Below are 16,683 nucleotides of genomic sequence, written 5' to 3'. Positions count from 1 at the left end.
AAATATTAAGTGTCCTAAAATTCCGAAAAGAGATTAGTGTAGGCCGGCCCGGTGGCTCACGTCTGTAATCCCAGCACTTTGGGAGGCCGAGGCGGGCAGATCACAAGGTCAGGAGATCGAGACCATCCTGGCTAACACGGTGAAACCCCGTCTCTACTAAAAACACCAAAAATTAGCCAGGCGTGGTGGCGGGCGCCTGTTGTCCCAGCTACTGGAGAGGCTGAGGCAGGAGAATGGCCTGAACTTGGGAAGCGGAGCTTGCAGTGAGCCAAGATCGCGCCACTACACTCCAGCCTGGGTGACAGAGCCAGACTGCGTCTCAAAAAAATAAAAACCAAAAAAAAAAAAAAAAAAAAGAGAGAGAGATTAATGTTGCCCGAAGTTTAGGTTCTTTTTAAACATTTTCATTTTGTCTTTATAAAGCTACATCCAATCCTGTGATAATACACATGTTACTCTAAGAAAGGAAGTCCTCATTTCCTTAAACACTGTATTACCTGATAAATGTTATATTAAGTTTATATAGCAATGCATTTACAATGTATATATTCATGTATTTATACAGGAGGTAACAAATTAGAAGATACACCTTTCTATATTTGCAAAAATGTAAAATGTCACTTGCATTCTCTCAAGGCAGTTTTATTTAAAAAAAGAATTTACTCACATTGAATAGATTAATCCATAAAATAAAAATCAGATGCCCCATATTACGGCACCTAGCAACCCCCTTCACCCAACTCCCATGGGCTTCTCCCACACACTATTTCATCAGTCATCTAGGGAGTTTGTAAGGAATGGGTTATCCTTTCTCTTGCAAAACAGATAAAACTTGCGCACTTAATATGCTCCAAGAATGTGTTCAGTTAATTATAAAAAAGAAGGAAAACTATTTGTTTTCATCATTTATTCCTTCAGTCTATACGGTAAAAGAATCCAATTCTCATTAAAAGTTACCATATCAACTCTAAAGAACTTGGTGAATCCACCAGATTACTATCACAGAGGAACTATCCCTTAATCACATGTATACAGGGCCACCAAAATCCGCCTACAAAAGCTTTCCAACCATTCTATCACACTGGAGGAAAGAAGAATGTTTCTCCTATCGCTATACAAATAAATGTCTTGTTAGTTTTTCTATAGTTTTCCTGGGCTTTCCTGTTGACAGGCAATATTTCAAAAGAATATAAGATTTGTGATTTATCTTCCACGCCTTAGCTACGGAAAATGATGCTAATACGATAATTGGCTTAAGGTTACAACGCTGACGTTGGAATGTTTACTGCCAAACAAAAGGAGAAATTATACTTAATTTTAAAAAACATCTCAGGAAAGAACATACCCCTAAAAACGTAAATTAAAACTGTTAACGTAATTAGACGGTCTCTTAGATAATAGTAATTCAGGTTTCCCCTCCATCGACACTAACTACCAAGTTTTCCCATGAAATGGAGGTTAGGGACCAGCCTTAGAATACTGAGAAAGATAAGAGACTTACTCTCCTAGAACCGAAAGAGGGAAGAGAAACCAGAGAACAGAAACATGGTGAGGAAAGAGAAAAAACAGCTCTAACGTGCTAAGGGGTCTATTTAACACGAAAAAGGCATTACTGAACCGATTCACCCAGGAGTAACCCGAGCCCAAACCCCCGCCGACCACGGGGCGAACTCCGAAGTCTACTGAAGAAAGCGCCAGAGCCCAGTGACAATGAGAACCGCTCTTCTCTAGGAGTAGGGGCTCTGAGAGGAGCCCATGCCTTGCCTGAGTCGCCTTTCAGTTCGCTCGTCTGGAGCAAGACCCACCTGGAGACCGCCATGGCCGGGTGCCGGCGGTTCGGAGCTCCCCGCGACCTACGCGCCGCGCAGCTGAGGCGCTAGTTTCCAGAAAGCTGAGAGGCGCAGGCCCAGGCCGCGGAGCACAGGGGAGCGGCCGGTGCGGCGTGGAGCGTTCCAGCGCAGGCCCTCGGGCATCTGCCCTGCCGCCTACCCGAGCTCGTCCCCGCGGCGGCCGGAGAGCAGGGGTCCAAGACAGTAGCGGAGGCGGCAGTCCTCCGACCCGCACGACTTCAAACCGGGTACCCCCAGCTCCGCTCTTTGCTGACGCGGGCGTCGGCACGCAGAACTGAGCGTCAGCGCGCCGGAAGTGACGTAAGCTCACCGACAGGGGCTCCGCTCGGCGCGAGCGCCTTGGGTTTGGTGGCAGACGCCTAAATAAAAGCGCTTTGTGCTGATATGGAGAGGATGTCTAGTCTTAAGACTAGGGAAGGAGGTGAAATAAGAGTCCCCTTATTTAACAGAGAAGGAAAAAGTCGATTTAGTCCAAGTCCTGGAACTTCAAAACCTTGGTTTCTAATTCCATACCACCCAGATTCTGCTTCCCATCAGACTGCTAGGAAGCAAGATCAGAAGGACCTTAAGATGAGCTTGTCCAGGTGGTGAAGCCAGTGGGAGGAGTGAAAGCAAGAAGTCGCTATGACACTGAAGAAATGGCTCAGATGTTTGTCATTGTTTGCCAGAAGTTCTGCCTAGGTATTGGAGAGGTCTTCCGACCAACGATTTTGCCAAGTTGGATTTCTCAATTGTTTGTGTTGTTTGTACCATCATTTTCTCAGCCAGCCAGATTTGAAAACTACTATTCTTAAATTTTTGTTCTTTTGGGGGACTTATCTGGCTTTTCAATAGTTTTAAGTTCATTAGGCTTTTAAACACTTCTGCCAGGCCGTTGTCATCTTACACATGATTTTTTGTTGTTGTTGTTGTTGTTGTTACTGAGTTTCGCTCTGTCGCCCAGGCTGGAGTGCAGTGGCGCGATCTCGGCTCATTGCCAACCTCCGCCTCCCGGGTTCAAGCGATTCTAAATGTGCCTCAACCTCCGGAGTAGCTAGGAGGCACAAGGGCCCCACGCCTGGCCAATTTTTTTGTATTTTTTTAGTAGAGACGGAGTTTCGCCATGTTGGCCAGGCTGGTCTCCTGCTCCTGGCTTCAAGTGATCCGCCCGCCTCGGCCTCCCAAAGTGCTGGGATTACAGGTGTGAGCCACTGCGCCCGGCCCTTAAACTTGATTTTTATGCTAGTAGTAAAATAATATTTCTCAAATTTTCAAGTCAGCCCATTTTATAGGCCACCAACAGATTAATCTTCAAAAAAACCTCACTGCTTTTTATCATGTGGCTCCTATGCTTATAAAGCAGGTCCATTGGCTTCTCATTACCTGAAGAGGCTACGTCTCAATCCTTGAGTCTGTTTTTCATCTGTAAAATGAGGCTAATAAGAGGTACTGCAGAAGATTGTGGGAATAAAATGAGGTCATGAATCTAGAAGAGCTTACAAGAACTTTGTAAACCATAAAGTAGCATATATGTATGTAAAGAGAAAGAAACTAACAAGTACCTGCTCTATGCTGGGCACATGACATGCATTATCCATATAATTTGTAGGGAAACCCTGAAAAGTTACTTTTAATCTTCGTAGACAAAGAAACTAAGCTCAGAAAGGTTAAGTAATTTGCCTCAAGATCCAAGTTAGTGATAATATTTATTGTCCAGTCATTCAACAAATGTTTGTCATCTCTCTGTATCAGAAACTATGCTTGGCGGTGTTTATACTATTGAAATCTCATCAAGTTGATGTTCGAGATATCTTTACATTTTCACTTTAGTCACCTACCTGCCTCATCAGTTTATCTCCTACCATTCAATAACAAGCAGATGCTTTTTACTGATTGTGTACAACATTCATTTAGCCAAAATTAAGCACCTACCATATGAGAGATTGGAACTTCTGAAGAAACCAGAACAGACAAGGTGCCTACTCTGGTTAAATTTACATTCAAATGAAAGGAAAAAGAAAATAAACAGATCAACACTGAAAATATATTTATGTGCTACGTAAAGAGAATGATGGGATTAATGATATGATTAAAGACCTCCTCTTACTGGGTAAATCAGGGAAAAACAGGATTAGCTTAAGCTGAGCCCTAAATGACAAGAGGTAGCTAAATGTGTGACAGCCTGGGAGCCTTCCAGGAAAAGGGTATATGTAGTGCAAAGGCGTAAGAGAAGTCTGCTCTGTTGGGAAATGAGATAGGAGAAGTAGAAAGGGGTCATCGTAAGAAATTTGGACTTTACTCTATATGAAGTAGAAAGCATAGAGTTTAAGCAAGTAAGTAAAATATCTGAGTTATATTTTTAAAATCTTTTTAATTTTAGATAATTGAGTATGTAGTCTAAATGGCATTAGAAGAGAGGAAAGGACTGGTGGTGTAGATTTGTAAAGGATGGTGTAATAATCAAATACATTGATATTGGACTGGCTTGTTTGTAAATCCTTTCTCACCACAGTTAATCACAGTGTCTTGAGGGGGAATTTTAAAACCTCTCTAAACTTCATCTGGGAAATGACGGTAATAATAGTACTCATAGGGTTGTGGTGATGATTACATTAATGCACATAAAACGTTTAACCAAGTGACTGCCACAAGAAGCCCTCAAAAATATTATTAACTACATTGCTTATTGTTTTTGTTAACAATGAAACCTTGAGTAAGTGGCAACTTCTAGTCTCAATTTATTCAGCTGTGAAATGGGGATAATGATAGTACCAGTTCACCACCCTTATCTATACTAGTTCATCACCCCTGCCAGATAGTTTTCTGAGTTAAGAATTATTTAGGTTTTGAAAAGTAATCCAATGAATATACCTTGTATTATGCAACACCCCAACAGCTTCTAGGGCAGTACTCTATAATCAAATATATTTATAGAGCTGCAGCAAAATGTATGACTAACCATACTAAGAGGAATAAGTAAAAGACTATAGATAGACATATGCCAGTTCAGGCCAGGATTTGCTGCCAAATATATATTTTTGAGATGGCATCTTGCTATGTTGCCCAGGCTGGTCTTGAACCCCTGGACTCAAGCAGTCCTCCTATATCAGCCTCATGAGTAGCTGGGACTATAGGTGAGTTTTTAAAAGTGGTTTTCAGACCATTTTCAATTTCAGAATTGTAAATAATAGATCATGAACCTGTACTTATAGAATCGTCATAAGAAAGAAATGAGTTCCTACATGATACACTTAGAAAATACTAAGTATTAGCCAGGCGTGATAGCTCATGCCTGTCATCCCAACACATTGAGAGGCTGATGTGGGAGGATCGCTTGAGCCCAGGAGTTCGAGACCAACCCGGGCAACATAGGGAGACCTCATCTCTACAAAAAAACAAACAAATAAAAATTTTAATTAGCCAGCTGTTGGTGGCATGTGCCTATAATCTCAGCTACTCAGGAGGCTGAGGTGGGAGGATCCCTTGAGCCCAGGAACTTGAGGCAGCTGTAAGCCATGATCATGCTACTGTACTCTAGCCTGGGTGACAGAGGGAGACCCTGTTTCAAAGAAAAGAAAAGACTAAGTATTAAATAAATATTAACTATTATGATTAACTATTTTAGTTATTATTATTTATAATAATAACTGAATATATACCATTAAGTGAATAAATATTCACATTATGGGAGTTAAGGAGAAGAGATAATGAAATATGGGAGTTAAGGAGAAGAGATAATGAATTCAAATTAAGTGAAATTATTGCTTAAAAAAGCCTTTCAAGTCTTGGGACAGATATAGAGAGGCAGATTCATAGAACTGAAAGATCCCCCAATAAATACAGCCCAAAGACATCCTCACCAAGGCCCATGATAATCACACTGTCAAAATTTAAAGAAAAAAAGAATTTTAAAAGCAGCAAGAGAAAAGTATCAAGTCACATATATGGGAATCTCCATTAGACTACCAGTGGATTTCTCAGGAGAAACCTTATAGGCCAGGAAAGAATAAGATTATATACTCAAAGTGCTGAAAGGAAAACAAAAACAAAAAAACTGTCAGCCAAGAATACCACACCCAACAAAACTGACCTTCAGAAATGAAGAAGAAATAAAGTTTTTCCCAAACAAGCAAAAGCTGAAGAAACTTATCACTACTAGGCCTGCCCTACAATAAATGCCTAATAGATGTTTATTTCTTTTCTTTCTTTCTTTCCTCTCCCTTCCTTTCTTTCTTTCTTTCTTTCTTTCTTTCTTTCTTTCTTTCTTTCTTTCTTTCTTTCTTTCTTTCTCTCTTTCTCTCTTTCTCTCTTTCTCTCTTTCTCTCTCTCTCTTTCTCTTTCTTTCTTTCTTTCCTTTTTTTTTGCTTTTTCTTTGATGTCTTGCTCTTGTCCCCCAGGCTGGAGTGCAATGGTGCAATCTTGGCTCACTGCAACCTCCGCCTCCTGGGTTCAAGCAATTCTCCTGCCTCAGCCTCCCGAGCAGCTGGGATTACAGGCAACTGCCACCACACTTGGCTAATTTTTGCATTTTTAGTAGAGACGGGGTTTCACCATGTTGCCCGGGCTGGTCTCGAACTCCTGACCTCAGGTGATCCACCTGCCTCGGCCTCCCAAAGTGCTGGGCTTTCTTGCTTTCTTCCTTCCTTCCTTCCTTCTTTTCTTTTCTCTTCTTCTCTTCTTTCTTTCTCTCTCTCTTTCTTTCTTTCTTTCTTTCTTTCTTTCTTTCACTGACAGGGTCTTGCTTTGTTGCTGGAATTCAGTGGCACAATCATGACTCACTGCCACCTTGAATTCCTCCCAAGTAGATGGAACTATAGGCATGTACCACTGTGCCCAGCTAATATTTATTTCTTTCTTTATTGTAGAGATGGAGTCTTGACATCTTGCTTAGGCTGGTCTCAAACTTCTGGACTCCAGTGATCCTCCTGTCTTGGCCTCCCAAAGTGTTAAGATTATAGGTATGAGCCACCATGCCCAGCCATGGAGTTCTAGTATAAACAAAAGGATGATGATAATTATCATGAATACATATGAAAGTATAAAAGTCACTAGTAGAGATAAATATGTAGATAAACCCAAAATACTCCAATTTTGGAGTATTTTGCTGTACTGGTGGTATGTGAATTATACATATCTCTAGTATAAGGTCAAAAGTCAAAAGGATAAAAAAAATAACAAGCTACAATAAGTTGTTAAATAATATACAATATAAAAAGGTGTAAATTGTGACATCAAAAACACAAATTGTGTAGCTGGGCATGGCATGTGCCTGTAAACTCAGCAACTCAGGAGGCTGTGGTGGAAGGATCACTTGAGCCTAGAAGTTCAAGGTCAGTCTAGACAATGTAGCAAGACCTTGTCTCTTAAAAAAAAAAAAAAAGAAAGAAGAAAAAAACCCACAGTATGTAGAGGAGAAAAGTCTAGAGTTTTTGCATGCAACAGATGTTATCAGCTAAAAACAGTTGACTATAACTATAAGATGTTTTACGTAAGCCTCATGATAACCATAACAGTTATGCAAACAATAAAGAGAAAGAAAACAAATCTTAGAATCTCTTAGTACAGAGGATTACAAATTTTTTTAATTAAAAAAGAAATAAACAAAGGTGCTACAAAACAACCAGAAATAAACAAAGGTGCTACAAAACAACCGGATATAAAATAGCAAAGTAAAAATAGTAAGTCCTTCCTTTAATAATAATCCTGAATGTAGTTGGACTAAATTCTCCAGTCAACAGACATAGAGTTGCTAAATAGATTTTTAAAATAAGATCCAACTATATGCTATCTAGAGGAGACCAAATTAAGCCTTAATGATACACACAGGCTGAAAGTAAAGAGATGAAAGAAGGTATTCTATGCAAATGGTAACCAAAAAAGAGCAGGGAGGCCAGTCATGGTGGTTCACACCTGCAATCCCAGTATTTTGGAAGGCCAAGGTGGGAGGCTCACTCGAGCCCAGGAGTTGGAGCCCAGCCTGGGCATTGTAGGGAGACCTCATCGCTACAAAAAAATTTTAAAATTTAACCAAGCGTGGTGGCATGCACCTGTAGTTCCAGCTACTCAGGAGGCTGAGGCAGGGGGATTACTTGAACCCAGGAGGTCAAGGCTGTGGTAAGCAATGTTTGTGCCACTGCACTCCAGCCTGGAAAACAGAATGAGACCCTGTCTCAAAAAAAAAAAAAAGCAGAGGTTGCTATACTTACGTCTGATAAAATAGACTTTGAGTCAAATCCTGTCACAAGAGACAAAGATGGTCATTATTTAATGATAAAGAGGTCAATCCATCAAGAGGAAAATATATATGAACCTAACATTGGAATACTTAAATACATAAAGCAAATATTAATGAACATGGGTCAAATAGACAGCAATACAATAATAGTAGGAGACTTTGATATCCCACTTTCAACGATTGATAGAGCAACTGAACAGAAAATTAATAAGGAAATACTGGACTTGAATTGCACTTTTGGCCAAATGAACCTCACAGATACACACAGAACTTTCCACCCAACAGCAGCAGAATACACATTTTTTCTCTAGTGTACATGGAACATTCTCCAGGATAGAGCATATATTAAGCCACAAAACTAGTCTTAACAAGCTTATAAAGTCATATCTAGTATTTTTTCAGACCATAAAGGTATGAAACTAGAAATCAATAACAGAAGGAATCTTTAAAAATTCACAAATATGTGGAAATTAAGCAACATGCTCTTGAGCAATCAATGGATCAAAGAAGAAATCAAAAGGTAAATTTACAAAAATCTTGAGGCAAATAACAATGGAAACAACACATCTGCAGCAAAAGCAGTTCTAAGAGAGAAGTTTATAGCAACAAATGCCTACATTAAAAAAGAAGATCCCATAGAGTTTAACATTATGCCTCAAGGAACTAGAAAAAGAAGCATAAACTAAACCCAAAATTAACAGAAGGGAGGAAACAATGAAATCAGAACAGAAATAAAACAAACAGAGAACAGAAAAACCATAGAAAGAATAAAACTGAGTTGGTTTTTTGAACAAATAAATAAAATTGATAAATCATCTAAGAGAAAAAGAGAAGACTCAAAAAATCAGAGTGAAGAAATTACAACCAATGTCTCAGAAATAAAAAAACGAGATTATAAGGGACTATTGTGAATAAGTATATGCCAATAAATTGGATAACCTAGAAAAAATGGATAAATTCCTAGAAAAATACAAGCTACCAAGATTGAGTCAGGAAGAAATAGAAAGCATGAGCCGACTAATAACAAATAAAGAGATTGAAGTAGTAATAAAAAACCAGGAGCAGTGGCTCACGCTTGTAATCCCAACACTTTGGGAGGCCAAGGCGGGTAGATCACCTGAGGTGAGGAGTTCAAGACCAGCCTGGCCAACATGGTGAAACCCCATCTCTACTAAAAATACAAAAATTAGCTGGGCCTGGTGGTGGGTGCCTGTAATCCCAGCTACGTAGGAGGCTGAGGCACAAGAATTGCTTGAACCTGGGAAGCTGGGGTTGCTGTGAGTCAAGTTAGCCAATGCAGTGAGCCAGTGCACTCCGGCCTGGACGACAGAGCAAGACTCCATCTCAAAAAAAACAAGAAACGCCACGTGCGGTGGCTCACGCCTGTAATTCTAGCACTTTGGGAGGCCAAGGCGGGCAGATTACCTGAAGTCGGGAGTTCAAGACCAGTCTGACCATCATGGAGAAACCCCGTCTCTACTAAAAATACAAAATTATCCGGGCATGGTGGGGCATGCCTGTAATCCCAGCTACGTGGGAGGCTGAGGCGGGAGAATCACTTGAACCCGGGAGGCGGAGGTTGCGGTGAACCGAGATTGCACCATTGCACTCCAGCCTGGGCAACAACAGCGAAACTCTCAAAAAAAAAAACAAAAAACAAAAAACCACCACCAACAACAACACCACCAACAAAAAAAACAAGAACCAAAAAAATTAAAAACTGCCCAACAAAGAAAAGCCAAGCCCAGGACCAGATGGCTTCACACTTAATTCTACCAAACATTCAAAGAAGAATTAATACCAATGCTTCTTAATACAACTCTTCCAAAAAATAAAGCTAGAGGGAGTATTTCCAAATTAACTTTATGAGGCCATCTTCACTTTGATACCTAAGTGAAAGACATCACAAGAAAAGAAAACTATAGGACAGTCTCTCTGAAGAATATTAATACAAAAATTCTCAATAAGATATTAGCAAGCTGAATTTAACAATACGTAAAAAAGATTATACATCATGACCAAATGAGAATTATCCTAGCCATGCAAGTCTGGTGTAACATGCTTATCAATCAATGTGATAGATTTAACAAAATGAAAGATAAAAACCACATGATCATCTCAATTGATTTGGGAAAAGCATTCAATAAAGTCCAACATTTTTTCTTGATAAAAACTTACAGTAATTTAGGTATAGAAGGAAAGTTCCTCAACGTAATAAAAGCCATTTATGAAAAACCCACAGCTAACATATGTTAGTTCTTCATATAATCAATGGGGAAATACTGAAAGCTTTTCCTCTAAGATGTGGTAAAAGACAAAGGCAAGGAAGCCCAGTCTCACCACTTCTGTGTAACACAGTACTAGAAGTACTACCAAGAGCATACAGACAAGAAAAATAAAAAGCATCCAAATTATAAAAGAAGTAAAATTATCTCTATCACAGATGACATTATCTTATTTTTAAAAACTTTAAAGATTTCACAAAAACCTATTAGAACCACTAAATGAATTGAGTAGTTTCAGAATACAAAATGAACATACAAAAATCAGTAGCATTTTTATACACATAATGACCTAACAGAAAAAGAATGCAAGAAAACAGTCCCATTTATGATAGGATGAAAAAGTAACATAAAATAAAATACTTAGGAATAAATTTAACCAAGGTGTAAAAATTACACTGAAAACTGTAAAACATTGATGAAAGAAATTGAAGAAGACACAAATAAATGGAAAGCTACCCCATGCTCATGGATTGGAAGCATTAATACTGTTAAAATATCCATACTACTTAAAGCAATATACAGATTCAACACAATCCCTACAAAAATTCCAATGCGATTCTTCACAGAAATGGAAAAAGCAATCCTAAAATTTGTATGGAAACATAAAAGACCATGAATTACCAAGACAATTCCAAGAAAGAAAAACAAAGTTGGAGGCATTACACTTCCTGATTTTAAATTATATTAAAGCCTATAATCCCAGCACTTTTGGAGGCTGAGGCAGGAGGATTGCTTTAGCCCAGGAGTTTGAGACAAGCCTGGGCAACATAGTGACACTGTGTCTCTACGAAAAGTAGAAAATATTATCCAGGTGTGGTGGCACATGTCTGTAGTCCCAGCTATTTGGGAGGCTGATGTGGGAGGATTGCTTAAGCCCAGAGTTTGAGGGTGCAGTGAGCCATGATCATGCCACTGCCTTCCAGCCTGGGCAATAGAGCGAGACCCTGTCTCAAAAAAAGAAAAATTATATTATAAAGCTTTAGTAATCAAAACAGTAATGGTACTGGCATAAAAACAGACACATAGAACAATGGAACAGAATAGAGAACCAAGAAATAAATTCAAACATATATGGTCAACTAATTTTTGACAACAGACACAATGGGAAAAGGTAGTCTCAATAGTGCTGGGAAAACTAGATTTCCATATGCAAAAGAATGAAATTTGACCATTATCTTACACTATACCAAAACATCAACTCAAAATGGATAAAGAACCTAATTGTAAGACCAGGAACTATCAAACTCCCAGAAGAGAAGATAGGGGAAAATCTCCTGGACATGGGCCTTGGCAATGAGTTTTGGACATCACACCAAAAACTCAAGCCACAAAAGCGACAATAAATAAATGGTACTACATGAAACTAAAAAGCTTCTGGACAGCCAAGGAAACAATCAACAAATAAATGGCAGATTGGGAAAAAATATTTGTGAACCGTGTATCAAATAAGGGGTTACTGTCCCAAATTTATCAAGCACTCATACAACTCAATGGTAGAAAAACAAATAACCTGATTTAAAAATGGGCAAAAAGACCTGAATACACATTTTTCCAAAGAAAACATGAAAATCACCAACAGGTATATGAAAAGGTGCACAACATCATTTATCATCAGGGAGTTATAAATCAAAACCACTATGAGATACTACCCCACACCTGTTAGGATGGCCATTACCAAAAGGTCAAAAGATAAATGTTGGCAAGGACGTGGGGAAAAGATTGTACACTCTTGGTGAGAATGTAGATTGGTACAGCCATTATGGAAAACAGTGTAGAGATTTCTAAAGAAATTGAAAATCAACTACTATATGACCCAGCAATTCCCCTTGTGGGCATATATCCAAAGAAAATGAAATGACCACCTCATAAAGATATCTGCACTTTCATGTTAATTGCAGCATTATTTACAATAGCCAAGGTATGGAAACAACCTAAGTGGGTAAACAAAATGTGGTATATACATACAATGGAATATTATTCAGACTTAAAAGTGAAATAAATTCAGACACATGCTATAACACAGATAAACCTTGAAGATATTGTGTTAAGTGAAGTAAGCCAATCACAAAGGACAAATACTGTAGGATTACACCTACCATAAGATACCTAGAGTAGGCAAATTCATAGAGACAGAAAGTAGAATGATGGTTGCCAGGGGCTGGGGGAAGGGAGGAATGGGTACAGAGTTTCAGTTTTGGAGGACAAAAAAAAGTTCTGGAGATGGATAGCTATAAAGGTTGCATAACAGTGTGAATCTTTTTAATGTCACCGAAGAGTACGCCTAAAAATAGTTAAAATGACAAATTTTATGTTATGCATATTATGCCACAATTTTTTAAAAAAAATAACTCCCCTTTTCTGCTACTGCATAATATGTCTATGTGCCCTTACTTTTTACTCTGGGAACAATGTTTGTGACAGCGAAGCATGGTCTCTGGAGTATCTCTTAATTACAGCTGTTCAGATAATATTTTTTTATTGTAATTAGAGCATTATGCCACAAGATGTCATTCTTTCATTAAAAAAATGGTACCAATTCGGTTCAGTAGTTAAAAAAAAAAGTAATGCCAAGGCAACAGACAAAAGCCTGTGACTACTCATCCATGCTTCACACATACAAAGACAGTTTTCTGGGAAAGAAAGGGCTTCCATGTGTGAAATGTATTAATTAACTACTCTTATTTGTGAAATATGTTAATGTTTCTAATCTTCATAGGTACAAATTGGTTTTCATTATAAGTTGAATTGGTGTAATTAATTTTTATTTTTAAATTTTTATTTATTTAATTTTTTTTGAGAAAGAGTCTTGCTCTGTTGCCTAGGCTGGAGTGCAGTGGTATGATCTTGGCTCACTGCAACTTCTGCCTCCAGGATTCAAGTGATTCTCCTGCCTCAGCCTCTCGAGTAGCTGGGATTACAGGCATGCACCACCACGCCCAGCTAATTTTTGTATTTTTAATAGAGACGGGGTTTTGCCATGTTGGCCAGGCTGGTCTCGAACTCCTGACCTCAAGTGATCCACCCGCCTTGGCTTCCCAAAGTGATGGGATTACAGGCGTGAGCCACCATGCCCAGCCTGAACTGGTATAATTAAAACATAACTAATAGTGAAATACAAAGACAAAACATAAAGATCACTGATCACTGAAAGATGTTGGTGGTTTTATCACTAAATAATGTGTGACCCTGGACAAGTTATTTAGTTTCTCTGATGTTACCAGAGTGAAAAAAACTTCCTTTCGGAAGTCAATATACATTACTATATGTTTAATATATACTACTATATATTTAAACACATTCTTCTAATTCTAAAGTATTTTGGTTTTTATAGTAATGAAACTATGATTGTTCAAATATAATACTAATAGGAGTTCAGTAATAGAAAATGTTATATGCAAGAGTATATTAGGAAATATGATAAGAATTCCTGATATCTTGGGGAATTAGTTACGGAAAATGTTGACTTGTCTAAAAAAATTAGTCAGAGGTATAAACTCTTGCAATTAAAAAAATCACATGTATTAATGAGAACATTTTTAAAAGATGATGGAATATTCTGAAGTTTAAAAACAGCTTTGCTAAGGGTCATTTCTGTGTGTCACTTTATTTGCTTTTATATAGCTATAGTATATTTAAACAATAATGCTATCTTTTATAAGGGTTTGTCTACTTACCTATTCTTTACTCAGACATTGATGTAGACTCGTCAGATTATTCTGAGTATTGTTAACAGTGCCTTTTTGATGGAATTCACACTCTTTGGCTGTCAACTCGTGCCATATACACACAAAATTTTGTGGAAGGCAGTTTTAACTTTTTGAAGAATATCTGTCGAAATTTAAGAAAGCAAATGTATAAAATTCCATTTTTTCCAGTGTTTAGCATTTCTAGTAAGCAGTGAGGTTTTTTGTGATGATGGCATTATTGATAAGCTATACATGAGACTGTGCAGATTATACTGAATCATATTAAATGTACAAAAATAAAATATTAGATTTATATCAAATTTTCCAATTTGAACCAGTGGGGAAAATCCCACAGAAATCAGTAAGTTTACATTTCAATTTCTATCTTATTTGACTAAGTGGACAGAGATTCTTTAAAATGTATAACCTGCCATTATGTAATTTGGTTTCATTTTATTCTACCTGTTGCGTGAGTTCAGTATATTTAATTTACTTTTTGTTACTCTTTACATACTGTTTATTTTTGTTACAGTTTTTAATTGAAGACGGACTCTTAAAATTGTATAGGACCAATGTCTTATTAATATGATTAATATATTTAGAAAAGCCACATGAAACCCATGACAAAATGAATGTGAATATTATTTCTAAAAATTTAGAAAATTTTATCTTTTAAAATTATTTGTTTTACAATATCAAAATTTTTCATTTAAAGAAAAAAATGCCATGAAACATTTGAACTGATGAGCCACAGAACTTCAGTTGATTTTTTTTCACTTTTTAGCATGCTAAATATACATCTGAGTTTAAATATTCTGTTTAATGGCCATTTATAAATTCAAGCACTACCACTGGTCGGTTTTGTGTAATAGAATAAAAATATGTTACCTGCAGTGTAAGTACAGCACACTGTCAAATTCTTTTCCTTAAGGTGCACAGTAAATGTACAAATAGTTATAGGCCACTGTTTTGTAATATAGTACATTTCTGATCTATTATTCCTAACCTATTATAACGTTTGCAGAGAAAAAATAATTGAATTTTTCTAATAAGCTGTAAAATTATGCTAACTTCTACAAGTAGGCTTCTAAATAAAATTTTTGAAAAGAGTAAAGAAAAAAAAAAAACAGCTTTGCTTGGTCAGCACTTTCAGAGGCTGAGGCAGGTGAATCATTTGAGGTCAGGAGTTCCAGACCAGACTGGCCAACATGGTGAAACCCCATTTCCACTAAAAATACAAAAATTAGCTGGATGTTGTGGCAGGCGCCTGTAATTCCAGCTACTCGGGAGGCTGAGGCAGGAGAATCGCTTGAACCGGGAAGGCGGAGGTTGCAGTGAGTGAGAGATAGTGCAGTGAGTGGTGAGATAGCACCATTGCACTCCAGCCTGGGCGACAGAGTGAGCGCCCATCTCAAAACAAACAAACAAAACAAAACAAAGAAACTTAAGCGCACACACAATCCCCCCCGCCTCCAAAAAAAGCAGCTTTGCTTAAATGTGACATTTTCTTTCTTTTTTTTTTTTTTGAGACGGAGTCTCGCTGTGTGGCCCAGGCTGGAGTGCAGTGGCCCGATCTCGGCTCACTGCAAGCTCCACCTCCCGGGTTCACGCCATTCTCCTGCCTCAGCCTCCGAGTAGCTGGGACTACAGGCGCCCGCCACCACGCCCGGCTAGTTTTTTGTATTTTTAGTAGAGACGGGGTTTCACCGTGTTAGCCAGCATGGTCTCGATCTCCTGACCTCATGATCCACCCACCTCGGCCTTCGAAAGTGCTGGGATTACAGGCTTGAGCCACCGCGCCCGGCCTAAATGTGACATTTTCAAGATCCAAGAACACATTCATTCTCTCTCTCTCTCTTTTTTTTTTTTTTTTTTGAGACGCAGTCTCGCTCTGTCGCCCAGGCTGGAGTGCAATGGCGCTATCTAGGCTCACTGCAACCTCTGCCTCCCGGGTTCAAGTGATTCTCCTGCCTCAGCCTCCCGAGTAGCTGGAATTACAGTAATCTGCCACCACGCCCGGCTAATTTTTGTATTTTTAGTAGAGACGGGGTTTCACCAGGCCAGGCTAGTCTCGCATTCTTAGCTATTATACCATTTCAATTGGTAATCTTACCTTTCGACTACTATAATACCAATAATTTTTTTAAACTTCTAATTTTTGGAGGACATTTATAATTGATTTATAATACCTAAAAATAATCAAAAGCCCAAATGTCTACTCCTGGGTGAACTGCTGGGCACTATTGTATGTTGATAAACTAAGATATTATATTTTTATTAGTAGTAACAATTATTAAGATTGAGAGTCAGGATAAGAAAAGCTACTGGAAATAATAGATGAAAATATAGAACTCAGAATATGAGAAATAGAATGTAAATAATTGTGTAAAAAATGTCTAGTTTAGAATACTGAAGTTTGTTTTGTTTCATTTTACTTAACTTTTAAAACTTACATCTTTTGTTTAATTTTTATTTTTTGGATAAAAACTTGGTTAATTTTGCCTGATTACTTTAAACATTGGAAGCAAAATACAAGATTTATATTTCATGCTACAGGACAGCTTCCATCATCCATCTAGAAAGAGAGAGATAGAGTGAGAGAGAAAGAGAGAGAGAGAGAAGCGCGGCGGTGATAAGTCTCCCAGAGC

At 38.2% G+C, this 16,683-nt stretch overlaps 1 protein-coding gene across 3 annotated transcripts in view; it reads right to left on the bottom strand.

Moving 5' to 3' along the window:
• BTAF1 (B-TFIID TATA-box binding protein associated factor 1) overlaps nucleotides 1-2,126 on the bottom strand; it is a 105,825-nt gene extending 103,699 nt beyond the window's left edge. For 2 of the 3 annotated variants that reach the window (XM_050805595.1, XM_050805594.1), the window contains exon 1: nucleotides 1,806-2,122. In XM_050805595.1, the coding sequence (XP_050661552.1) occupies nucleotides 1,806-1,819 (14 nt within the window). In that variant the 5' untranslated portion in view covers nucleotides 1,820-2,122. Of the gene's footprint in view, nucleotides 1-1,805 lie in introns of all 3 variants that reach the window. The other variant, XM_050805593.1, reaches the window with a different exon arrangement.
• Between the last annotated feature and the right edge of the window lie 14,557 nt (nucleotides 2,127-16,683).

The sequence above is a fragment of the Macaca thibetana genome, chromosome 9 (assembly GCF_024542745.1).
Source record: "Macaca thibetana thibetana isolate TM-01 chromosome 9, ASM2454274v1, whole genome shotgun sequence".
Classification (NCBI taxonomy): Eukaryota; Metazoa; Chordata; class Mammalia; order Primates; family Cercopithecidae; genus Macaca; species Macaca thibetana.
The sequence above is the reverse complement of the archived record's forward strand: the minus strand, read 5'-3'. Positions and strand labels throughout refer to the sequence as shown.